The 25555-nt window shown below is 54.6% G+C and overlaps 3 protein-coding genes across 4 annotated transcripts in view; all 3 read right to left on the bottom strand.

The window, feature by feature from the left end:
- The window catches only part of LOC102846809 (uroplakin-3b-like protein-like), a 5204-nt gene extending 4418 nt beyond the window's left edge, over nt 1–786 (bottom strand). Inside the window, exon 1 of the mRNA XM_006889796.1 lies at nt 696–786. Coding sequence (XP_006889858.1) covers nt 696–786 — 91 coding nt within the window. The remainder of the gene's footprint in view (nt 1–695) is intronic.
- A 9152-nt stretch (nt 787–9938) lies between these two features.
- UPK3B (uroplakin 3B) lies at nt 9939–13692 on the bottom strand. The gene is made up of 6 exons (XM_006889701.1): nt 13617–13692; nt 13322–13471; nt 12610–12847; nt 11151–11230; nt 10491–10620; nt 9939–10098 (listed from the first exon to the last, which is right to left on the bottom strand). Exons 1-6 carry the CDS (start codon nt 13690–13692, stop codon nt 9939–9941), a joined length of 834 nt encoding a protein of 277 aa, XP_006889763.1.
- Nucleotides 13693–17050: 3358 nt separating this feature from the next.
- The window catches only part of DTX2 (deltex 2, E3 ubiquitin ligase), a 29571-nt gene continuing 21066 nt past the window's right edge, over nt 17051–25555 (bottom strand). For both annotated transcript variants that reach the window (XM_006889699.1, XM_006889700.1), the window contains 5 exons: nt 23922–23995; nt 22540–22698; nt 21744–21905; nt 19155–19244; nt 17051–17278 (listed from right to left, as the gene is read on the bottom strand). In XM_006889699.1, the coding sequence (XP_006889761.1) occupies nt 17051–17278; nt 19155–19244; nt 21744–21905; nt 22540–22698; nt 23922–23995 (713 nt within the window). The remainder of the gene's footprint in view (nt 17279–19154; nt 19245–21743; nt 21906–22539; nt 22699–23921; nt 23996–25555) is intronic.

Raw genomic sequence — 25555 nt, 5'->3', positions numbered from 1 at the left:
GACGGGGTGCAGGATCTCGAAGGGGCTCTCGTCTAAGGACAGATGAGTGAGCAAGGCATCCAGGCCCTCATCAGAGCGCCAGGTGGGGGGGTGGAACAGCCAGGGGAGGGGTAGGCAGTGCCAGGGGAGGGGTGGACAGTGCCAGGTGGGGGGTGGGCAGTGCCAGGTGGGGGTGGGTGGTATTAGGGGAGGGGTGGACAGTGCCAGGTGGGGGGTGGACATTGCCAGGTCGGGGGTGGACAGTACCAGGTGAAGAGTGTACACAGTCAGATAAGGGGTGGACACAGCCAGGGGAGGGGTAGGCAGTGCCAGGGGAGGGGTGGACAGTGCCAGGGGAGGGGTGGACACAGCCTGGGAGGCCTGAGTCCTTGGGATGTCCGAAATGCTTTCCTTGTCCGGCTCATTCAGGCCTGTCCTCAGGGACAGCACAAAGGGGAAGGGAGGGGATCATGTCTGGTAAGAGCTGGGGTGAAGACTCAGGATACACGGCAATGAGGACCCCAAACGAGGGGGTGTTTCTAGCTCCCCACTTTTGAGGGGGTAGATATCACAGCTTCTCTGGGTGGTCTGTCCTCTCCAGTCTCCAGCTACATTAGGGGCCTAGGAGGCCGTCAGGGCAGTGAGTTTGCCCTCTTACTGAGGCCAGACACGAGCAAGCCTCCCGCTACCATCCCCCCAAGACCCCTTTGACTTACCCAGGCCTGTCACCAGCCAGAGAGCAGCCACCAGCAATGCTATCTGCAACCAGCACTGTCCCCCCCTGAGCCCCATGGCTAGGCCAAGCATCCCACCGTCCTTCTGTCTGTCCAAGTCCCCACTGTCTGTGCTGGTCTGAGGGAGGCTGCATCTGGCCCCTCCTGCGTGGCCCCCTCTCCTCCCAAACAACTGGTCGGACAAGTTTGGGGGCAGAACCTCAGACTGTGTGGATTTGCCATCACCAGGGAGGGGTCCGACTAAAACAATCAGTTGCTGCCGTCAGGACAAGCCTGGACACCCCCACCCCCTCTCCAGGAAGGCCCAGCCAGGGAGCTGGAATGGGGAGGCAGAGCCGGGGTCCAGGCTGCCGCGGTGACAATCTTGTCACACCCACCCATGGCATCTTCTCAAGTAAACACCCCCATCTGGTAGACAGGGAGTCTCTCCGCACCCTGTGCGGGGCAGGGCAGTGGGGGGAGTTTTCTAGACAAGGCCTGGAAGGATCACCCCACTGCAGCTCGGCCCTGGGAGGAGGGATCCCCAACATCACCCTCCCTCTTCTCCATGTCTAAGTCACCATCAAGGCCTGTCTTCTCTTCCTCTTCCGTTCTAGACAGAGAATCCAGGTAGGACCTTGGAGTAACTGGGCAGCTCATAGACTAACCCCTCTCTCTTGCACTGCAGTCCCCCTTACTGGAGCTTCCTACCTGAAGCTCAGCCCCCCTCAGTCTAGCCTCCCCAAGTGGCCAGAGCCATCCTTCTAAAACTTTCATCTCACCAGGTGTCTTTTGGGAAGTTGAAAGAATAAAATGAACATCCTTATGTATACTTTGTACCCAGATTCAAGAGTTGTTAGTATTTTACCATTTGCTCTGTCTTCCTGTGTAAGAGCTCACCAGTGCGAGCGCCTGTGTGTGTGTCTGTCCATCCGTGCATATTTTACTTCTATCAACAAAAAGTCCACTGAAAGCAAGAATCAGACTGACAGGAGAAATTTGTTTTCTTTTTTTCCCCCATCCTTTTAAAAATATGTAGTTGTTGCTCATTGAGTCAACTCATCAGGTGGTCAGAAGCGGTCAGGGCAGGAATTATTAGTAATCTCATTACACAGACGAGAAAACTGGGTCGCAACAGGGGGAAGAATTGCTCGTAGCCCTTAAGTGGGTCAGCAGGAGAGCTGGAAGTCTACCCTCTTTCCCCTCTGTCACCTGTGTTTAGTCTGGAAGCTGTAGGAACCAATAATTGAGTTACATTTACTTCCTGCTCTGTTGCTGTTAGCTGCCATCAAGTCCAGCAGCCCCAGGAAGCGCAGACCTGAACCCTACCCTGTCCGGCTCCGTCCCCACCGTCTAGCTTCACAGCACACTTCCTTTCTGCTCCGAGCAAGAACCAGCTTCGGTATTGCTTTGTTTCTCTCTGTCTCCATTCCATTCTTTTTTTTTTTTTAATTTTGTGTGCGTGTACCGTCAAATCAAATCTGACTGGTACAGGAGGATATTGCGCCTCCTTCTCCGGCAGAGCATCTGGTGGATTCGAACCGTGTTCCTCTGGGATTGCAGTGCAGCTTCTTGCCACTAGGCCACCAGAGCTCCCCTCCATTCCACTCTTGCAGTCAGTCTGCTGTATGTCCTTGTACCATCTACCACGTACCCCAACACCGCCAGATGAAGACAACAAGCGTTGATCATCTCAAAGTCTCTGAGAATCAGGAACCCAGATGCAGTTGGTTAACGGGATGGTACAAGACCCAGGTCTCACGTGGGTCATAGTCTCTGTTGAGTTGGGCTGCAGGGGGCTCACCGGCTCCTTTTCTAGGGTGGCTCGCTCACATGGCTCATGGCTCAAGCCTGCAGTTTGTTGACAGCTGTTGACAGAAGGCCAAAGACTGTTTGCTACTTGGGTCTAGCCACCAGGCTGAGTGGCGAAAGGCTTACAGCGTGTGATACAGGACAGAGAAAAGCTGTGTCTTTTACGAAGGGAGGAGATTGCCCATCTTTCTCCCATGGAGCAGCTGGTTAGATTATTACATGCCTTTGGCTTGCCAGTGAAACTCCAGAGCTGCCTGGTTACAGCAGAGCAAAGGCCTGGCTGGCTCAGAATGTAAAAAGACACCTCTGGGTGCTGACGGGAGAACAGATGGGGCTCCAGGGCTGGGAGGGCAGGGCTGCCCCCTCAGCAGGAGAGAGGGCAGGAGGGGCCTGGAGACGAGCAGGGAGAGGCCAGGATGATTAATGGGACATTCCTCTCCGTCCCTCCGGGGGGAAAAGTGAGCAAGAAAAATGGTTGTCAAGAGCAACACATTCTTCTTGTGGATAACTGAGGCTGTGTCACCTTCACCCACAGGGTGTGGGGTTTCAGGCGGGCTGGGACTGGAATATCTGAGTCAAAACGAGCTTAAAAGTCTCCCAGGTTGAGGATTCATTTTACAGAGAGGAAACTGAGGCCAAGGGAGGTGGTTAGGTCTGGCAGGGAGATCTCACAGTTGATGAGGGACCAGGGGATGAAACCCTGGGCTCTGGCCTCACTCCTCGCACTCTGTCCCCAGGGTGGGGAACACCCAGGCTGGGATCATAAGGAAAGGAAGAGAGGGCTGCAGGAGAGGGAGCGAGGCACCCCAGGGGGTTTGTCAAGGTGCTGACCACTTCACTCCCACCCTCTGTGGGAGCCTGCATGGGGCCACAGCCCTTGTGGGTACAAGGGTGGGAGGTTTTGTGGACAGTGGGTGTAGACACGTTCCCGCTGCATCTGTGCTAGGCCTGTCCTCTCTAGGGGTGCTGGGGCCGACTCTGTCCTCCACCACCAGCTGGGTGACCTCCCCCGGGTAGCGGCTGGGCCTCCAGTTGGCAGCAGGAGTGAGGTGGGGAGGGTGCTTGCACGTTCCGCTGGGCAGGTCATTGACAGGGGGGACCCAGCCCAGAGACTTCCCTGAGCAGCTGGACAGACAGAGGGTTTGGACCTGACCCTCCGGACAGTGTCCTGCTCCTGGGAGGGGGACACAGCTGATGCCTGAAATCTCCTTGACTAGCAGCTTCCTGGGGTGCTCTCTCCCTCTCCTACGACCCCAGCCTGGATGTCCCCCACTCCTGGGGACAAAGCACAAGGAGTGAAGCCAGAGCCTGGGACAGGAGGGTGTCCTGTGAGTCCAGGGGGTGGGCTTGGCAGTTAGAGATTCCCAGGCATGTGGCCAGGAGCCAGGCAGGCCCATTCTGCTCCCCACTTTAGACCGTGGGTGAGTGTAGAGAGTTGGGGCTCTTTCAAAGAGCCATGTCCCAAGACTTGGGGAGTGAGTTGGGGTCCAAAAATAGAATGAGTGAAGGAAAACCACCATCTCATTCATTGAGTATCTCATATCAGGATCAGGACCTATCAATGGAATTGTGTGCCTTCAAGAGATATACTGACAGCGAGAGGAGAAAGAATTTAAAACAAAATAAATGAGTTATTAAAAAAAAAAAGAAACAGAGTGATGCAGATGTCCCTACCCTGATACCTGTGAATGTGACCTTGTTTGGAAACCAGCTTCTTTGCAGAAGTAAGGTGAGGTCATACTGCAGAAGGGGGGCCTCATCCAGCGTGACTAGCACCTCCTATCAACCACACCTCCTGGATGCCTGAGTGGTCCAGCCCCTGAGGCCCCCAAAGCTCCTCCCCTCTGCCATTGGCCAAGGCACAGATTCTATCTTCTGTCTATTGGTGGTCTCCGTGGCCTACTTGCCTGCATCCTGATGGGGTAAATGAGACGGGGAGGGGAGCTGAAGGGTGGGAGGTGAGGAGTGAGGGCACTGGGTGAAACAACACAGTGACTGAGGGACAGTACTTCCACGATAGCCCCCTCCCTATGATGAGAGCCCCCTCCCTACGATGATAGCCCTCTCCCTACAATGATAACCCTCTCCCTATGATGAAAGCCCCACACCCCACCGCCCTCCCACACCCTAGAGTCATTTTGGTGACATCTCCTCTGGCAGTGTCACAGGGCAGAGGGGTGTAGTCTGCACCCCTGTTACCTCCTTCTGACATCTTGGGAGCAAGGGATGAAGTCCCGGAAGATTGAGAGCAGGGGTGGCAGGTGACTAAGTTTATAACGGGATCCTTCTGGATGCTCTGAGAATGGGTGTGGTCAGGACCAGATATCAGGGGACCAGCCAGGGGGCAGCTTCTGACATCCTGGTGAGAAATCGAGGCCTGGGGATGGTAGCAGTGGTGGAGAGGAGACAGGACTGGAGACTGGGGAGAGATGTGAACGCAGAGGGGGACAGGGAGGGTGGTGCCCTGCTGTCTGCTTCCCGATTCCTTTGATTTGGGGCCTGATGAATCATCATTGACTCATCAGCCCACAATCACGGCTGTTTTTCCTTTTTAACAATGAACTTGTTTTTAACCACTGAGCCATTATGTTCCAGACCAGTGGGTTTCAGAGCTCTTCTCCAAACACAGACCTGGAGGAAATGTAAGAGGCCGTTTAATAAGAGTCTCCACGCCTGGTTACCGCCCTGAGCTGTCACGAGCTGACCTTCATGGGCTTGTGGGCGTCTGGCAGCCCTTTTGAGCGTGACTCTGGGGCAGGACTTCTCAGGACAACCCAGCACAGCTCTGCCCCAGCAGGGACCCACGGCCCGTGAGCACAGCTGGGCCTTGCACCCCCAGCAGGCACAGGGGGGCTTCCAGCTTGCTGGGGTCCTGACTAATGTTCTTGAGGAACCTTGGCTTTAGGACTTCTTTATCTGGGGATCTGCTCTTAAGGAACTGTGAAACACTGTAGAGGGTTTCACAGGCCTGACTCCCGTTTCACACCATAGAGACCTCATTTTGCATTCACACTCTCACTTCAGAAATCATGCTACATCCAAGAAGTCCCAGCTCCTCTGGCCTCCTCCCAAATACTTTTGGAATCCTCCCTCTCATTCTACATCAGCCCTCCTTCCAACACTCTGAAGACCCCCTTCCCCTATTATCCTCTATGCCATCGGGACCTTTACACCTGGCCTCCTTGAGTCTCGCTCTCCCTGCTCCCTCCTTCTTTGCCCCTCTGTCTGACCAACTTTCCGTCTGCTCCCTCCGGAGACCTCCGCTCATACCCCACCCCAGGAACTCCTCGAGCCATGGCTTTGTTGGGTCTCCAGCCCCCTTTAAATGTTCGTCTCCCCAGTGACACTGGGAGGGCAATAGTTACACCGAGAACCGTGGTGGTGAGAATAATGCAGTGGGCTCAGGGAGGCCCTTCAAACGACGTGGGGCTGGGCACTGTCCAGGCACCACAGATTCTGGCCCTGAGAACAAGCCACAGTGGGGACGCAAGAAAGCTGATGGCTGTCCCTGCTCTTAGCTGACCCTTGGGCCCTGAGAAGTTTCCTTCAGCAAACACCAGTGGCTCCCTTCTGCTCCTCCTGACCCTCACGGACCGCCATGCTTGGAGCCAGACCTAGATGGGAGCATGGGACGAGGCAGCCGGTGGTTGGTGCTACTGTCATACTTGACCCTCCAGCAGGCTGTCAAAGACAATAGATCAGTAAATTGTGCTGGAGGAGGTTGTGCAGCTGGTGGATTCGAACTGCATGCCTTTGGGATTGCAGAATAGTTTCTTGTGGCAGGTAGGGAAGGCTTTTAACCCTTCTTACTGATTCCAAGAGTTGAGTGGGACCTGGATTTCAACAGGGCTATTTGTTCAAAGGGTCTCTTATGGTTGAATCTGATTCCTGAGTCTGTCTGTACCTGGACTGTGTTTGCACTTGGAGGGTGGGACTGTAGGCAGGACTAGGGGTGGACACCAGGGTGGGGAGGGTTCCATGCCCTTCCCCTGGAGGTGATATTTCTGGCCAATTTCCTTCTGACTTCACACAGTCTCTGTGAATAGCAGGTTCCTGACCAGGTAACAGGGGAGGGGGCTAGTAGTGAATGCTGTTGATTCAGCCTTATAGTGACCCTAACAGGGCAGGGCAGAAACTCTATAGGTTTTCAAAGGGGTCACCTTTATAGGAGATATGTCTTATTCTGATCCTTTGTGGCAAAATAACATTTTATACAAATAATCTGCCTGCTTTACATTGGACACACAGACAACACAAAGTGGAATGAGAATCCTGGGAATGAAGTGGGAAAGGGGAGGACAGATCAGGTCATTGATGTTTCTTATATTCTGTGAAAAATAGATTTACAAGGAGAAAAATAGACTTTTCCCAACGTCAATGACTTCACATGATCCTCTGTGTAACAAGGGGTAAGCCCAGCCCCCAGATGCTGCTTGAGGCTGAGATGTTCTGTAACATGGAATGTGAGTGACTTGATGGGGGCAGGAGAGGCACGGCAGTCGGACTTGCACACGACAGTGACCGCTGGAGATAATGGGCACTATCAGGCAGGAGCGCCCTGATTTGAACACCAGACACAGCCTACCAAATACACTCATGAATGAGTTTCAGCTCACTGAAAAAATTAAGTTGATGGGTTCCTAACCATTACAAGAATCACCAGTCTAGGGTCAGCCTTATTTATACCTCCCCGCATCATGCGCCAGGGTGAGAATATGCTGGCCCAAGACTGTGGCTGTCTTCAGGAAGTGCAAGGCCTGAAAAGAGCTTCCTCAGCTATGACAATAAGCTAACACACCAGAGGAGGTCTCATGCGAGCCTAGAACTTCCTGTAGATGGTCTCTCTTCACTCTTACAAATGCAGAATGGGATAAACCAGGGTCATCTTTGGAGAAGCAACAAGGTCATCTCAGCCCAAAGATTCGATGTAAAAAGTGGCTGTCTCTTGGGAAATGTGAAGGTGAGGGACAGAGCAAGAGGGGGCTGGCAGCAGGGCCACTGCACAGAGTGGCCAGCCAGTGTTGGGATGCACTTTCTTCTTAAGCTCCTCAGATGCACAGGTAGGTCTCCAGGCTCCTTGCTAACATGCCCCTTACTGATTCAACTTCACAGAAAAGCATCATTTCCAATTCACACCCCAACTCAGGAACAAAAATGTGCCTTTCAAACTCCCTCTGGTGGCACTTCAGAGTGGCAGTCCTTGTCTAGATTTCCTGAGCAGTCGAGACACAGGGGTCCCCAGCCCCAGATCCCAGACCTGTGGAGAGAAAGTGGTAAGTCCCTGTCCTTCTAGGCACAGACTCCAGTGAGAATAAGGGCCAAAGGGGAGGAGGATTTGGGGCAACTCAAGCCAACGTGGGTGCTGCTCCTTCCAATTTCCTGTTCCTCTTCCTGACCAAAGCTAACACTACAGATGGAAGGAAGCCATTCAAGATTCAAGACACACATCCAAAATACACGCTGGGCTGCTCGAGATCACATCTTGGTAAATATTTCAATGTCAAATAGCAGAACCTCTCCCAGTTGGGCTCAGTCAAGGGCAGAAGGGACCTTTCAGAACACAAATCCTAGAAGAGGCTCTAACAGGAGAAATGCAAGGTGAGGAGACAGTGCTGGCATCTGTCCAGAGTAGGGAATGACCTTTGTGCCACTTTCCCAGTAGCACCCACGGCAGAGCCACACGTAAGGCACCTGGACGTGGAGTCGATTCACCAGCTCTGGTCAGAAGCAACCTTCCTGCAGGGCACAGCTTTTGGATCCAGGGCCGGGACATAGGGGTAATCTGAGCGCCTTTTCCACGAGGGAGCTGAACAAACAGCACGCCTGTGGGTTGGCACTGGGCCGAGGTTCAAGCGTTCAGTCTTAGAATCCACACAAGAACACTGGGCTCTGAGGGCAGGGTCAGCCCAGCGGCCTTGAGGCACATGTGGCCACCTCTTCCAAGCATCTCAGAAGGAGATACGTCTTTTTGCCACAAAACTTTCAGGTGAGTTTAAACCGGTCTTTTTTTTTTTTTAAATGTATTTATTTTTTATTTTATTAGCAGCTGAGAAACCAGCAGGTGACACAATTGGGTAATAAGATGGGAGGAAGGTGCAGGCAGCCCCAGGCTGGTGACAGGAGCTAAGCAGGTGGAATTGGATAAGACATGCTTCCTGCTGTGAAAGGTCCCCTCTCAGAAGCAGCGGGTGGACTAAGGGGGACACAGCCAGACTGCATTTATTCACTTTGGAAGAAGGGGTCAGTGTGCTAGTCATGGCTGGGCACTCTCTATGGGAGCTGGGGGCTGCAGACTGGAGGCCAGGGTGGGACTAGAGGGCTGGGTGGGGTACAGTCCAGGGGACAAGGGAGTGGCAGTGGGCAGTCATTGAGCCTTGGTTTCTCTCAGGCTGCAGCTGTCAGTTTGCATGGCTCACAATGTGCCTGTCGGCAGAAATGGCTCTCTTGACCCTCTGGCCTGGCCACAGTCAGGAGCCTGGACCTCTCTGGACCGACAGGGCACCCCCACCCGCGACGGGCAGCAGCTGCAGCGGCGTATTGGCGCCCCCGTGCGGCCATGCTGGGAAGCACGGGCCTGGAGGATCAACAGACACTTGGGGAATTGGAGCTTGAAGCTTGGTACGCCCTGGGTTTGAGGTGCTTAGGGGTCCCGCTAAGGGCACTTGTGAACCCCAGAGATCCCACTGGGGTGATTGTCTGAGGGAGTATGCGCCTGCAGGTATGTGGCAATTTGTCACATACAAAGTCCCAGAACAGTAACAGGCCACTTTTGGATATGTGGTCCTCATAGGTGCAGAGTGATGAGGCCAGGCCCTGCTCTGCAGCCCCCACGTGTCATCCTGTGTCTGCCACGCAGCAGGCTCTCCACGAGGGCAGAGCGGGTGGACAAGTGTGGGCAGCAAGGTTGGAAGCTGTGGTCTGACTGTGTAAGAATCAGCAACCAGGGGTCCTAAGAGTGTCCATTCTGTCTAACCGTAGGCGCAGGAAGCCCCCCTCAGCCTCACCAAGAAAACCTCAGAGAAACTGAGGGAAGTTCAGACCTTCTTGTGTGGGTGTGATGGGCCCAACCACAGGGCAGAACAAAATCGTCTGTGAGCTTCTCTGGAAGCCTGAAAAATTCCGGGGAGGGCCACCTTGCATGTGAAGTCCACCTTCACTTACTAAAGGTTAGATAGAACAGAGGTGAGCCTCAAGGTAGGCCTCTAGGCGCTCAGCCTGAACAAATTCAACCCTACTCTCCTGACTTGGGCTCCCAGAGACCTGAGGGTGATGGAAGCCCAAGGCAGGGCACTACTGGGGGGCTTTCAGGCAGCTGGGGGAGAGTAATAGGGGAGAGGCAAGAAGCTGGGAAGGGGTGCACGTCCTGGGGTTGTGGGTGAGCACTCCATACTCCCTACCCCCACCCGCTTCAGGCTTCAGTTATACATGGCCCCACTAAGGGCTCAGGCTGGGGAGGGGGTCCAGGCTGGGCTCACAGCCCACAGGCAGCGTGGTGGCCTCGCTGGGTGGGATGTGGTGGGTCGTGTAGCGCTTCCCCATGAAGGAACCAATCCGCAGTGGTTCTGGGCCCTCCTCCGGCAACCAGAGTCTGGAGCTGTGGGGAAGGGGAGAGTGGAGTCAATCTACCAAGCCTTCCTCCTCCAATAGACCTTTCATCCGGTAGCTTCACCTTATCTCCCTTCTAGAACCTTCTAGGCTCCTGACTACCACCCTACACCAAGTCACTACAACCATAGAGTAGAAAAACGAGGCCTGACAAGAGAAGCCATGGACACAAGGAATGGCAACAACTTCAGGCATCCCTGACTCCTGTCCCCAGAACTACTGGGCCACCTCCAGAGGCAAGGTGTGAAGTAAAGAGAGTTCTCATCCTGGGGGCCTTGCCCCCAACCCCCCTGGGAATGGAGGCCCTGGCTTTGTGGTGTGGGAGGAGACTCCAGCAAGCCTGGGAGGGGTCTGTCTGTGGACAGGCGGTGGGCCACTCACAAGCGTATGGTGGAGGCAACCAGGAAGGCCAGGAGCAGGAGGCCAGCCAGAGAAGAGAGGATGGAGGTGATGACAATCATGCCGCCACTTCGACGTCCTGGCCACGTGTCGATGGAGCCTGGACCTTTCCCTGCACACACAACACTGCTCGGCCAACATCATTCCTGCCTGTCCACGCAGGAGCCTATGCAGCCAGCCTCTGGCCCCATTCAGGCTGACCACCAGGCCCTGGCTGTCCCCAGGAAGTGCCCTTTTCCTGCTCAATCTATGGTAGCAAAGTGGCTGATTGCCTCAGGTCTGAGGGTCGCTTTGGGGTCTTGAGAAGACAACCCCACTTGCTCCCTGCCCCACTCGGGCACTGAAGGTCCTCCTCCCCACTTCTTGGAATACTGCTCAAGGAGGCCTCCCGGTCTCCCGTCAGAGCATGGCTCCAGGGCTGGGACGGGGCCCCCAGAGGCTGGTAGCCCTTGGGGATGGGAATGACCCAGTGTCCACCCAGTACTCCAAGATACAATTGGGTGGGCTGGATTCTGGCACTGCCTTCAGACTCCTACCCCATGAGAGCAGGGAGGTCAGCTGAGCTGGCCCATTTTGCAGAAGGTGACAGTCTGGCCCATAGAGTCCCAGATTCTTCAAGGGTGGGAAAGATCCCCAGACTACCTTGGTGAAGAGCAATGGGATCCGACCACTTTGTCTCAGCCCGGGGCGAGCCCCTAGTGTCCGTCAGGAGGAACTTCACGCTGGGGGAGGAGGCAGAGGAGGGAGATTCTAATGCCGCAGCCACTGAGGAGGGTGCCCCTCACCAGCCCGCAGACCTCTTCAGTGCCAGGACCCTGGTTGAGGTTTGTTTGAGGTAAGAGGACAGGGGAGGGGGGGTGTCTCTCGCTGGGGCATCGTTACCAATCAAGGCCTGGCTCTGCTCCCACCTGTCTGATCATAGCGACCCCCTGCCCCGCCCCAATCCTCTCCTGAGCTGGCTACATAGGTTTAGGGTTAGCTTGCAACTAACCCAAACTGCAGAGAAGAGAGGCAAGGGGCCACCTGGGATGGGGCGGGGTCGAGAGAGGGCGTGGCCAACTGGGGGCGTGGTCACCCGAAGGGCGGGATCACTCTGAGGGAGTCTGAGAGGGCGTGGTCAGTGGAAGGGCGGGGCCAGAGAGGGTGAGACCAGTATAAGGGGCGTGGTTGGCGGAAGAGGGGTGTGGTCCTGATTGTGGGGCGTGGTCGCGTGGAGGGGCGGGGCAAACAGCGGGAACCCAGGAGGGGCATAGGTAGGATTTCATCCTTGCACAGCATGGAGGGTTATGGAAAGTTTGTGGACTTCAAAGGACTCAGGTTGACTATGAGGGAAGCTGGCTCTGGCGGCTGCAGGGACTAGGGGCAGGGTGGAGAGATGGGAGGCTGAGCCAGGATGTGGCCATGGTGATGAGAGGGCAGCGGCCCTGCTGACCACGTGGATGGAGGGGGTGCCTGAGCTCCACTGCCGCCCTGCACTGCCTCCTTCCGAGGTTCGCGCTGGGCTGCCATAGGTCTCCAAGCGCCAGTAAAACCTTAGTTTGGACACCTGCTTTCACATCCAGGCTCTAACCTTCACCTTGATAGGCCACCGACTCTGCATCCCCCACTCCTTATACCCCACGTTGCTGTGCGGGAACTAAGCCTAGCCAGCCTGCCTTCTGGAAGAGCTGCTGGGGGACGAGGGGGCCATGGTTGCAGTTGTTGAGCCCCTCCGGACTCTGGCACCCTCGTCTACTTTTGCAAAAGACTATTCTGTCTACCGCCCCGCTGGGATACCCCTTATAAGAAGCATGAGACTGGAGGGAACTCTGGTGGCCTAGTGGCAAGAAGCTGCACTGCAATCCCAGAGGCAAGTGGTTCAAATCCACCAGATACTCTGCTGGAGAAAGAGGAGCAATCTCCTCCTGTACAAGTCACACACACAAAATTTCTTTTTTAAAAAAGCATGAGACCAAGGTGTGTAAACCAAGGGCCAGCACCCACTTTGAAGCAGGGAAAGGTGGGGCCAGGAAGGGGTGAGACAGCTAGGTAAGAGGTGAGGTGGGCAGCCCTTTTGTCCCAAGCTCAGTCGCAATCCCAGATTCTCTGTGGGGGGACCCACCTGTAAGGCCCGGGGCCAGGGAGGGGGGCATTGCAGAAGGGCGGCTGGTAGGGGTCAGCCAGGCACCCAGTGTCGTTGCCCACCCGCAGCAGGGTGATATTGCCGCCACCCTCCACTGGGTCTGTGCAGGCCAGATGGACCAGAGCCAGGGGCATCGTCATATAGTAGCCATCAGTCAGCAGCCGGGGGAAGGAGGGGATCTTAGCCAGTGACCTTGGGTTCTGGAAGTTCCTGGAGGCTGCAAGATGGAAGGACAGAGAGATGGGGGTGGGAGTAAGAGGCAGTGCCTGGGGTCAATTCTTAGGGCTCCAGCCCTGGCTCTTGCTACCACCTCACCACATAGACACAGTTCAGACTTTATCACCCTCTGAGGGCCCCTCAGGATGGAGCCCTGCTTCCCAGCCCCCCTTAGCCCCCAAAGCAAACAGGTCAGCCTCTGCCTTTTTGTCCTCCAGGCTCTGATGTCCCGGCTCCTCCTTCAAGCCCAGTCATACATCACCAGCCCATGGAATGTTCCCCCTGCTGCTCCCTCCACCACCACAGCACAGCCGGCCATTGCAGCCAGGGCTGTGTCTGAGCCAGTCATGTGCTCATGGAGCCCTGGGAAGCACTCAGGTTGAAGGAATTGTGAGTGTTGACCTGGGTGTCTAGGACCCTTTCCCTGATCCTAGACCTCCACCCCTCGCTCAAGTCCCAGACCTGCATTACCCACCATTGCTGAAGGCCACCACTAGCCAGACGATATCAGTAGCATTGGTATGGCCGTTGAAGACACAGCGTGGCTGTTCCAGGGAGAAGGTGGTGGCTGTGACCTTCCCCTCCATGTCCCAGGCTGTTATCTGTGGCATGTAGGGGATCAGCTCTGGCCGTGGGGGAACAAGAGTAAATTGGTGGTGAAAAGCAAAGGACGTCTGTGGCTGGGGGCTGCCTCTCCCAATGGGGGTGGGCTCCCAAAGTCCGAACTTGAGCAGGTGCCCCAGACCCACCGATCCCGGCACCCTACTTACCCAGGCTCCTGCAGGGCCAGAGCCAGCTCAGCACCAAAAGCAGCCATGGGTGAGGCCACCTCTGGGGACTCCCCATGCCGGCCAGCCAGCACATCCGAAGCCTGGGAGGGGCCTGTGGTGACTCTCAGGGGCCAGGGCAGCCTCCAGTCCCTCCACCCCCACCCCAGATGAGCTGGTTAGTCCAGCTGCCAGGCTGGTCTTAGGCTGGAAAGACCTGTAAGGAAATGTCTGATCCCTCAGCAGCCTGGCCCACGAAGGGGAGTGGGCATGTCTGGGGCTCTGGTGTGGGGCAGGTCAGTGCTAGACTCTGCCACTCGAGTAACCCCTCGATGCCAGCCTGGCTACCCTTGCACCCAGCCTGGGGAGGAGGGGCCAGTCTGTGCAAACATTGGTCAGGCTGCGTGCCTGAGATTCCGGTGCCCCATGTACCAGGCTACCAGGCACCTCCTTTAACCGCCTATCCCCACCCACCTAGGGGATGGGGAGGAGTGGGGCATGGACACGGGAGTGGAGGAAACCGAGGGGCCAGGGATCCCTACTCTGTCACTCTAGCCCCGTCACGAGGCCATGCCAATCCCCTCTGCCACCCTCACTCAGTTCCCTTGTCCAGAAAAGCCCTCCTTGACAGCTGACAAGCCCTCTTCTTTTGGTTTTGTGGATGTTACTTTATTGAGATATAATTCACACATCATTAAAAAATCCTTTTAAAGCAAACAGTCTGCTGGCTTTTATTTAATATAAAGCAGGGTTCTACAATTATCACCGCTATAGATTTCCAGAACATTTTCATCTCCCCAATAGACTGCCACCCTTTGCCTGTGGGGTTTCCTATTATGGGCATCTCTTAACAAGCTCCCACTCTTTGCAATTCCACAGACTCACAACTGACCCTCCAGTGGGTTTTGGGGGACCGTGCGTCATCTGTGTAGGGACTGCCCCTATTTCTCTCCAGGAGCCCACCTGCCTTTGGGTATCATCGCGACGTCCTCCAGACTCCATGATGACATGCAGGCAGTCTCCGGTTATGAACAAGGTAAATCCTTGTGTGTCTTTTAAGTTTTGGCTGTTGGAACAGGTACACGTGGTTCTTATTTTTACCAGGAAATGGAGCCCTGGTAGCCAAGTGTGTTATGATGTTGGACAGCTAACGGAAATGTCAGTGGTGTGAGTCCACCACTTCAGAGAAGGACGGTCTTTCTCCATGAAGATTTACAGTCTCAGGAACCCGACAGCCACTAGCCAGGCGTTAGAACAGACTCATGACCAAGGGGCCTGGCTTCTGGTTTTAGTGCCAGAGAAGACTCAAAGCCTTTTCAATGGTGTAAAGGCTCACAAGGAGCAAATGAAGGCAGATTTTGATATTTGTTACAAGTAGTTTAATATTAAAAGCCATCACAGTTGTATGTAAGTCAAGTGTTAGTAACCAGGGATGCCTGTACACAGTACACAGTGTGTGGCCTGTGTACCGGGCGTGTGCGTAGGTTTGTTTGCAGAATTCATCCGTATTGCAGAATGGGTCTGTATTTACATTTTTTGGGTTGCAAGATGGGTCAGTATTTAATTTAAAGAGTGAAAAATACCACTCTGTGGACTACAATCTGCCTTACCCAAACTCTCTTCTATTTTCAGTCACCTCATGCGCATGAGAGCTGGCCAATGAGTAAGAATTAATGCTGGGGAAAATCACCAAATGCACTGCCAGAAGCAAGCAGTCTGTCTTGATGTACAGACAGGTTCTCCTAGGAGGCAAAGATGACAAGACTTTGTCTCACAGACTCTGGTCATGTTACCAGGACAGGCCAGTCCTTGGGGAAGAACACCATGCTGAGTAGAAGGTAAGAGAAAAACAAATGCACTGTTGTAGTCAAACAGCAGTCTTTGAGCCTTTTCTTGCTCTGAAAGCAGAGAGTTTTAGAAAAAAGGTAGAAGTTGGCAAACTGGAGACACATTGGCACCTGGACAGGCACTGCAGTGGTCTACATTTCAAGGGTGTGAGATTTTCACCAGCTGCTGTAAGCAAAGGCTACTGGCTCCACAGCAAGAGATGCATGCCAGAAGTTACAAGGGCTTTGTAAAGCTCTCTCCTTAACGTCATCCTTTCTACTCCCTGACCTCCTGGAATATCTAAGCGAAGGCAATCTTCCTGGATCAGGTCACCCACTCTCCCCACAAACATCTGTTAACAAAGAATTCCTCACACATGTCACACCCTTGCTCCTTTGAGTTACAAGTAGTTAAAGCTTTTATAAGAAGCTAAATTCTCGGCCTAGTGGCAAGAAGCTGCACTACAATCCCAAAGGTATATGGTTTGAATCCACCAGATGCTCTGCTGGAGAAGGAGGGGTAATCTCCTCCCGTACCAGTCAGATCTGATTTGACGGCACACACAAAAATTAATAAAATTTTTAAAAAAGAAGCTAAATTCTCTTGAATTGAATGAGAATGTTGGTGACAGGCTCTCTTAAGAGGGCCCAGCAGCGTCAGAACTGAGGACGGTGTCAGATCAGCCCTGTGCCAGCCCAGCCCTGGCCCCCACCTTAGTCTGTGTCCTTGGGTGGATACTGTACCTTCCATCTCATTTTCTTCACCTGTGTAAAGGAGACAGCAGTCCTGTGTGAACATGTCAACTAGAACCCTGGCTTTTGTAAACCAGAACCATGAGGGTAAATGTAGGGCTGTTCCAGGATGTGGATGTGGCAGGGTTGCTGCCCTGGACCCTGGGGGTGCCAGGGAAACAGCAGAGGCTCATTCAGGGCTGTTGTCTCCCCACCTCAGTGTCTTCACTTATCCAACAGGCGCTAAAAAGCCTGTAGGAATTCACCCTGCTCCGATGCTGTTTACGGGGTGGGTGGGTGTGTGGGTGTGTGTGTGTGTGTGTGTGTGTGTGTGTGTGTGTGTGTGTGTGTACTGTAGGACAGGAGTGTGCTGAGGTCCACATGGGGTCCGAAAATCTGTCTCTTTCACACACACACACACACACGCGCGTGCGCACGCCTGTCTACTGACAAACACCAGGGCTACTGGCTTTGGCTATTTGGGCATTTATTGCAAACAGAAAATATGAGGTATAAGAAGCCGATCCAGAACCCAAGCCCACCCCTGGCTGGGGATGCGGCGATCTCTTTTCACCCTGTGCCGGGCCCACAGCAACCCTCTGAGGCCAGAGGGGACCGTGCACTGAGGTAGCTGCATCTTACAACCTGCCCCTTCAAGTACAACTCCCGGGGCTCCCCAATTCCCACACCGATCGTGCTGGAAGGGAGGAGGAGGGAAGGAGGCGGCCAGCACGGCCTGGCATTGGGACAGTACACCCAGAAACGGAGCCAACATCCTAGCCTCGAGGCAAAGGCACCTTCCTGCCTGCCGGCCCATCCAGGTCAGCGACAGGGCATGGACAGCTGTGGGCACAGGGCGGAGATGGCCAGGCCAGAAGGTCACTGCTGCTGCAGGCAGTCCTCGGTTACCCCCTGGGCTGCCAGTTCAGCCAGCACGTTCTGCAGGTAGTTAGGGTCCGGGTAGCCGTGGCCGGTCACGTTTCGGTCCATCTCTGTCTTGTGGTGGATCTCATTCCACACCACTGTGTCCGTCTCACCGGTGGTGCTGGATGTCCCTATCGTGAAGATCAGTCGCCTCTTCCAGGCCACCCTCAGGAGCTCCAGGACCTGCCCAGGAAGGGAGGGTGGACCAGGTGAACGAGTGCCCAGCCTGAGCTTGCAGCTGGTCACCCTGCCTACCTGACACCAACCCCAGAGCTCACTCTCAGATGCACGAGATGGAATTCGTGGTTCCACCCACACCTGCCCCACCCACCCTCCTCCTCCCACATCAGAAAGCGACACTGGAGTCCACGCCAGGAGCCACCCCGACTCTGCTCCGCTCCCACAGTCCGAGGTGGCAGCTGCCTTCTCAGGCTGCTCAGTCCGATCAGACCTCCAGGCCTCTGCATCCCCACCTCTGCCTATGCTCCAGCCAGCCCCACCACAGCCAGCAAGGCTCCAGTTTCTCTGCTGACCCTGCTCCCTGACCCACAAGGCTTCACAAAGAGTAAAACCCACACCCCCATTCCCTGGCACTCGGGGCTGCAGGCCCGGCCGGCCTTCACCTCCCACACCCACCACGCTTCACCTCCAGCTCTTCGCATACTCCAGGCTCACTCCCATCCCAAAGGCTCCTTGTTAACTGTCTTCTCTGCCTGGAATGTTCTTCCCTGAACTTTTCACAGTGAGAAACTCTCCAATGAGCTCCAGTCCACACTCCTCAGGCATCCTGCCTCTCCCCACCCCTCAGCCCTCCTCCCCACCCTGTCTTGCTGCTAGGACTCATAGAGGAGCACAGGCCCTACCCAGCAAGATTCTGGAAGACTCTTTCCCTTCCTCCAGAAACCTCCCTCCGCCCCCATGAAGTCCAGCTTATCTGTTGTTGTTATGTGCCACTGAGTCATTTGCGACTCATAGCGACCCTATGTACAAGAGCCCTAAACAATGTTCTATCCTGTGCCAACCTTGCTGTCTCAAACACATTCATTCCCATCACTCCACTCACAGAATCTATCCACCTCATCGAGGGTCTTCCTCTCCTGTGCCATCCCTCCACTCTCCCAAACATTGATGTCCCTCTCCAAGGACCAGTCCCTCCTTGCAACATGTCCAAAGTATGTCAGACGAAGCTTCAGAATCCTTGACTCCAGGGAACATTCTGGCTTCACCCTCTTCAGGACAAACCTGTTTGTTCTCCTAGCAGTTCATGGTATATTCAACACTCTTCTCCAGCACCACAGCTCAAAGGCATCAATTCTCTTTCTATCATCCCTATTCACTGTCCAACTCTCCAATGCACAGCACATAACTGCAAAGACTATAGCCTGGATCAGGTGCACCTTAGTCTCCAGCCTGACGTTGTTGCACTTCAGTACTCTTGAGAGGTCCCTCACAGCTGACCTTCCCAATGCAATCGTCTCCTGATTTCCTGGCTTCTGTTACCAAGAGTGTTGACTGTGGAGCCAAGTAAACTAAAACTGTTAACTATGTCAATCTCTTCACCATCCATACTGATGCTGCCAATTGGCCCTGTGGTGAGAATCTTTGATACTGAGCTTCAGTTGGACTGAATTGTATCCCCCAAAATGAGAAAGTACAGTCCTCTGCCCTGGAACCTGAGTATCAGGAAATTCAACATACAGTCACACTAGGGGACATGTCTCAATTTAATCTGAATGGCTGCTCAGAAGGGGAGAAGAGATAAGAGGCAGAGAGGAAGGTCAAGTGCACGGAAATGCCCGGTACCACAAGGCAGCTGGAAGACAAAGAAGGATCTTCCCCTGCAGGCTAGACCTCAGTGGGAAGTTTCTGGGGGTGGACACTATACACTCTCTGTCCCCACACCCAGACCCTATCATCTTACAGCAGAGAGGGAGGCAGGAGGCCAAGGGCAGGCTCTACCCTTCCTACAACCCAGCCTGCTCTACAGAAAGGCGGCCCTTGCCCATTAGCCAGAGCTGACCGCCCACTCGCCACAGGGAGGCAGGCGGCTGGGCCTTACCTTGCGGCCCTGGGCGTTGTCCGGAAGGTAGCACTGGCGGGGGAACCCTCTGGCAGTGAATGGTTTTCCAGGGTTGGGATGCTCAGGGCCCTGCAAGAACACAGAGATCAGGAATGGGAGGACCGAAGAGAGCCCCGTCCTTCCTGGATGAGGGGGGACATGGGACATGGACGTCTAGCACCAACCTGACCCTCACCATCCTGGATGAGGGGGACACGGACGTCTAGCCCCGACGCCCACCTTCCTGGATGAGGGGGACACAGACGTCTAACCCCAACCCCCACCTTCCTGGCACGAGCCTATTTTACCACTGTAGGAACCACAGAAATCATCATCTAAAGACTTCACCTAAGCCTTACCTCCCACCCACAATCAACCGTCCCCTAACACTGGACGTAAGCATCTTCCCAGCACTGGGCTCTGTGGACAGAGTGAGGAACACCCTCCCCTCTCCACACAGCTGTTCCTGGCCCTGAGTGCCACCTGGGGCCGGGGGGGGGGCAAAGACAGCAGCAAACCAGGAAGGATGAGGGGCTAGCAATGCTCCCTGCCCTGTGCCACACCTGTGACATGCCCCCATGTCACTCACACCCCATTCCATCACCTCCCACTCTGGGCTCTGACCCTGTCTGAAATGTGTGGACGCAACCAGGGTGCCCATCGGCAGAGGAATGGACAGTGCGGGGCTTGGGATGGAACACTGGCCAGCCGGCGGGAGAGAGGGAGCCGTGACACATGCTGGAGTATGGATGGAGTGGGCATGATGTGGAGCACAGTGAGCTCATCACAGCCGGACAAAGGGCTCACGAAGCCCCTGCCGTCAAGTCCAGTCCGGCTCACAGAGCCCCTCATCGGGTTTTACACCTTTCCGAGAGGAGACGGCCTGTCCCTCATGTGGAGCAGCGGATGGAATCAAACTACCAGCCTTTAGGTTAGCAGCCCCCGCGTTACACACCACCCTAAGTACTGCCTGGTCTCACGTGTATAAAAAAGGAAAACTCCTGCGACTAAAGTTTATCCAATGGTTACCAGGAGTGGGAGGAGGGGAAACAGGGGTTCACAGTGATGAAAAGTACACCCAAGAAGGGCACCCCCACTCCGTTCTTGTAAGTGCTGTCAGAAAGCTGTACACTGTACACTGAGACTGGCAGAGGTGTGGGACACGCATGTTTACAGTGACAACAGAAGAAAGTGCTGCTGAGGCTTGTGTCTGTACAACACACAACCTCCCTGGTGTGGAGGCCTCATTTCAGAGGGTCATGAGTTCATGGAGAGTTAACTGATCTAATAACACATTTAGTGTTACCGTCCTATCTTCCAGTTTGCTGCATATTGCCTTAAGAGCCTGCAGGCAAGAGAGCTCTGGTGGCCTACTAACAAGAAGCTGCGCTGCAATCCTGAAGACACACGGTTCGAATCCACCAGATGCTACGCTCGAGAAGGAGGGGCAATCTCCTCCTGTGCCGGTCAGTTCTGATTCGACGGTACACAACAAGATAAAAAAAAAAAGCTCGCAGGCAGCTAATCAAAACAAAACAACTGATTTCTATTCAGTTGAGGGAACAGGAGGTGAGGAGAATCAGAACGAGGAGGATATGGACTGTGGGGCTAAATGGCCATGTGAACTGGTGCCTTGGTGAGAGCAGAACTGGATGGAACTTGGCTACAGTTACTCTATAACTGAATATTTTGTTCAAAGATTTTACAGAAAAATCTTAATCAAAAGAGGGAAACTATAGGCTGAATCTCATATTCTCATAAACTCTACTTTCTGGCACTATGGAAGGTGAATGAGCCCTGTAACTGTTTCCTGAGATAATCTTTAAACCTTCAACCAAACATCCCCTGAAGTTTTCTTAAAACTGAACAGGAGTTCAGTTAAAGGAGTTGGGCTGTCAACCCCAAAACATGTCGTTCAAACCCACCAACTGCTCCCAGGGGAAAAGACAGGTGATTTACAGCCTCTGAAAACCTGCTGGAGGTCAGCTGCGAGTCAGTTCTGACAGCGGCACACAATAATAGAGACACAAAGGTCCTCCTGGAGCTTTGTGCTGAGAGCTACCAACGGGGCCATCAACCCAACACAGCAACCTGAAAGATCAGGAATTTTAGGGAGCATCGGGTTGTGTTAATGAGGGAGGGATACTCATAGAAACTGTACTATTGGCGTGTGTTTTGTTGTGTATTCTTGGCAACAAAATGAATAAAGTTGAGGGGAAAATAAAAACAAAGCAGGGGTGCTGCCAGCCCTGCAGCGGGCACCTCCTCCTCCCATGCTCCCTGGCGGTGCAGTTACCAGCTCAGCATTCTTCCTGCTGTGTTCACAGTCTGTTGCCCAACACAAGTGCAGCTACCTCCTCCAGGAAGATGCTCCTGGCTCAGAAACCAGCTAGAATCATCTCTGCTTCCCCAACGCTGTGAGCCTGCCCCATCCTAATTACTCTCCTTGCCCTCCCTGGCCCAGGCCTTAAGCGGAGCTGGGTCAGACCCTGGGTGTGTGAGCCTCTCCTGGCTATCAGGGGACAGACTGCAGGGCACGGGGGGGAGGAAAGGCTGGAGTGGGTTCCTGTGGGGAGAGGCCACCCTTACCTGGATGCCATGAGGAATGTTGTAAACGATGAGGATCGTCCCACAATCGGCATGGCCAGGGAGTGACCCCTGGAACGTGTACACCTCCATCTTCCCCTGGGGCTGCGTCCCAGTCTTCTCTCCATAGATGGTTTTGCAGGAAGGACACTGCAAGCTTCCATCCTGAAACACGGTGAATAGCAAGAGACTGAGCCGTGGGGCCCTGAGAGCACTGGGTAGCCACCGTCTTGAAGGGCAGGTGATACCAATTCAGGAGGGGACTGGACAACACAGCCTCAGAATTCCTGCAGGCCGCACTCACAGAGGTGCCACCCTGACAGCTTCTCTGTAAACACGTATTTGCCATCAGAAGCTCACAGGAAATTTCAGGAAATGGATGAGATCAGGTAGGAAACCCATGTTGATTTTAAGTCTCTAATAAATTTACAATCAATGAGAACACTCAGATGGATCTTGTGTTGGCATGGCGCCTTGGCTGGCAGAGGACAGCACAGGGACGTTACAGATGGACCACACCTGATGAGAAGTGAGACTGTGTGACTTGGTTTTCTGTGTCCCTATAACCTCTGTCCATCCTGGCTCAATCCCACACTAGTGGAACAGCCAGATGCATGTACTGAGGGCCTGACGGCATGGTCTCAGGATGCCCCAGGAGGAGGTTTCCACGCCAGCTCTATGGCCGTGTCTTCTGCTGACTCCTCCCCCTCCCAGCGGCTGAGAGCACAGAAAGCCCCTCAGACACCACAGGCCTGAAGGCAGGGCTGTGCAGACCCTCCGCCCTCCAGCACATGAGCACCTTATTGCCATTGCAGTACATCGCCAGCAAGCAGAGCAGGTGGAAGGCGTGGCTGCACTTGGAGAGGCGGCCTACAGCCAAGGGCCCGATGGTCTTGCTGTCAGTCACGTCGCTGTACCCAGACACCACGGACAGCTTCTCCATACAGATGATGCAGTCCTAGAGAGAGCAACACAGGGCGTACTCACTAATGGCTTGTTTGGTAGGAAGTGAACTTCATGGGCTGAAATGCCAGAATCACAGTGAAAGCCGTAAGAGTCGCTGGTTCCAGAGGGTGGTAACAGCAACGAGTCCCCCAGGAGCTGGGCACTCAAAGGGTTCACCACTGAACAGACATCAGAGTCACAACCCAGAGGCCAGTACAAGGTAGCAGCAGGGCTTGAACAGCAGGGGAAGAGGCAAACGTGGAGGGAAGGGTAGAGTCAGTCTTGCTTCTCCCACAGGCAGGCAACACTTGGCAGGCCGCCTGGCCTGATGTCAGGCCCTCCAGGGGGAGGGAAGAGAATGAGTGGATGCTTAGAGCCCAGAAGAGTAAGTGAAGTGGGCTGACAGAGGTGTAAGAGACGGAGGTAAAAGAGACCCAGATACTGGAAGGTTCTGCCTCTCACACTCAGGAGTGGGCTTTATCTTCCAAGTCCTGCTCAGGGTCCAGGGCCAGGAGGAGCACCATGATCGCATCTGTGTGTTCAGAGGACCAGAAGGCGAAGAGCGAAGAGTCAGCTGTGCCTGCTGAGCACAGGGCAGAGGTAGGAGGCAGGAGACAGACAAGGGCGGCAGGGCTGAAGGACAGATGGGACCTGGTGAGAAGGCAGGACATCTGAAGAACACCTCCGATCTCGGGCCAAACCTTCATTAACCTGACTCGAAGTCTCCTGTGCACTTAATCTGCGGCACATAGGGCAGTGAGAGGCCTGCCTGGCTCTGAACCAAATCCCCTGACAATTCTGAAGACTTCCTACTCCAAACAGTTCAGTGGTGCTGTGACCCCAGCTAGGGCTCAAGTTCTACTGGTGGGCCCTGCTGACCACAGAAATCCTGATCAGCTCTCCCAAGCAGCCCGAGGGGGCAGGACTGTGGACACGCCTAGCATGCTTCTGCAGCAGGGTCCACCTGTACTCGTCATCGCCAGGACCTCACCTGAGAAGGCTTGGGAAGGGTTATGGAGGGGTCCACGGGAGAGTGGATGTCACGGGGCTGAACACTGCTGCCTGCTGGGCAAAGCTACAGCTGGAACACAGGACTCTGGGGTCGTGGCTACCCATTTGGTAAAGTCCACCTCCTGAGGTGCTTGGAAAGTACAGTAGGTGTGGGTGGGCCTCAGCCCTGGGGGGTCCTTGGAGAGTGCTCACTGTGGCTTCCCAGACCCCTTCTGTGGCACGTACCTCATCCGGAGGAGTTCTCAGCTCTTCAGTGTAGTTTTTTATCACCTGTTCCGGCTCTGGCTTTGGTGTCCCTCCTAGGAGAGAGATCAGTGGAGTACTCATGAGGACAAACCAGAGAGAGTGATGGCAGAGAGGAAGAAGACAGGGGGAGGTCCAAGGCAGCTGCCAGGAGGAAATGTTAGGGGAGTCAAAGATGAGGAAAGTTAGCGTGCGAGAGAAGAGAAGCTTTGCACCACTGCAAATGCTCCAGACCGCTGCCCAGTCAGACGTGTCCAGGCCCACCTTTTGGGGTCCAGGCAGGCCCAGGAACCCCCTCAGGCTCTCAGAAGCTATAGCTGGCGCCTAGTCAGGACACAGACCAAGGCCCGCTAGAGGGCTCCCAAAAGTATGAAAAACGCAACTGCTATGATATTGAACGGGAGCATGTCCTGGCAGCACTGTCAACTTCCGCTATCCCTGCATGCAGGTGGCCTAGTGGTAAGGAGTTCGCTGCCAATGTAAAGACAAACAATTTAAACCCACCAGCTGCTCTGAGGGAAGAAAGATGGGCAATTTCTTCATGTGACTTACAGCCTCTGAAAACACGCTTGAGGGTCAACTGTGAGTTGGTTTTCACTCGATGGTATTCAACAACAACATTCCTTCATGAAAACCTCAGCCAGAGAAATGAGTCTGAGGAGTCAACTACTCCCTGATGTGTGAGGGCACCGCATGCGCGCTGTCTGCTCCCGGGGGAGCCCCGTTTACACAGTAGCTGAGTCAGGACGGGTACGGGATGAGTACGCAGAGAGGTGCAATGTGGGCAGTTCCTGGACAGTCTCAGACTCCACACAAAAAAGTCTCAACTCATTCTCAAAGTCAAGGCCTCAGTCAGAACCAGGTCCTGTCTTTGCTTTTATGTCAACTGGGGTAAAATATACTCTGTGGGTGTGGTGGAGAGCCACCAGGAGCCTCTGTGAGTCTGGGTCTCTGGACTACGGAATAATCAATTATAGGCTGCCTGGTTGCCCTGTCTGCATCTGGGGTCCCCAGGCCCCCCTCTGCTCCTCTCCTCAAGCATCCCAGCCCCCTCCTGTCCATGATGCTGGGAGGGTGGAAAGTCTGGTACCAGACGGGGTCTCCCCCAAGAATAAGACTCCCCTTCAGCTAGTGAGACGGAAATCAGCCCCGCGGAGCTCTCTGTAGGTGCAGCAGCAGTGACACAATCATGAGGATGAGAGCAGACCTCGTGCAGGAGGGAGTGGAGGCACCAGGTGCCCAGCACAGCACCAGCGCAGCTTTGACAGCGGCTCCTCAATGCACCAGGGAGTGCAGCCTCCAGAGAGGCCTCAGCATGACACCCGCTCGCTTGGGGTGTGCCCAGCCCTTAGGAGGAGCAGCAAGTGCACCCCAGGGGACAGCTACGAGGGAGGTGGCGCTGTGAGGCAGTGAGGGAGAGACGCTGAGATCAGGGGGCTTCAACCAAATCCGGTCACCCCAGCATCAATGTCCTCATCTTAAAAAGGGAGACATGAGCCTATCCAAGGCTGCAACTGTCAGAAAGGCGGGAGCTGCAGCTAGCTGAATGGCAGCTGGAAACAAAGGAATTTCACACACACACACACACACACACACACACACACACACACACACTC

Source organism: Elephantulus edwardii, unplaced genomic scaffold (genome assembly GCF_000299155.1).
Source record: "Elephantulus edwardii isolate Elephantulus edwardi_28Jun2011 unplaced genomic scaffold, EleEdw1.0 scaffold00080, whole genome shotgun sequence".
NCBI lineage: Eukaryota > Metazoa > Chordata > Mammalia > Macroscelidea > Macroscelididae > Elephantulus > Elephantulus edwardii.
This window is presented reverse-complemented; position numbering and strand designations above follow the sequence as displayed.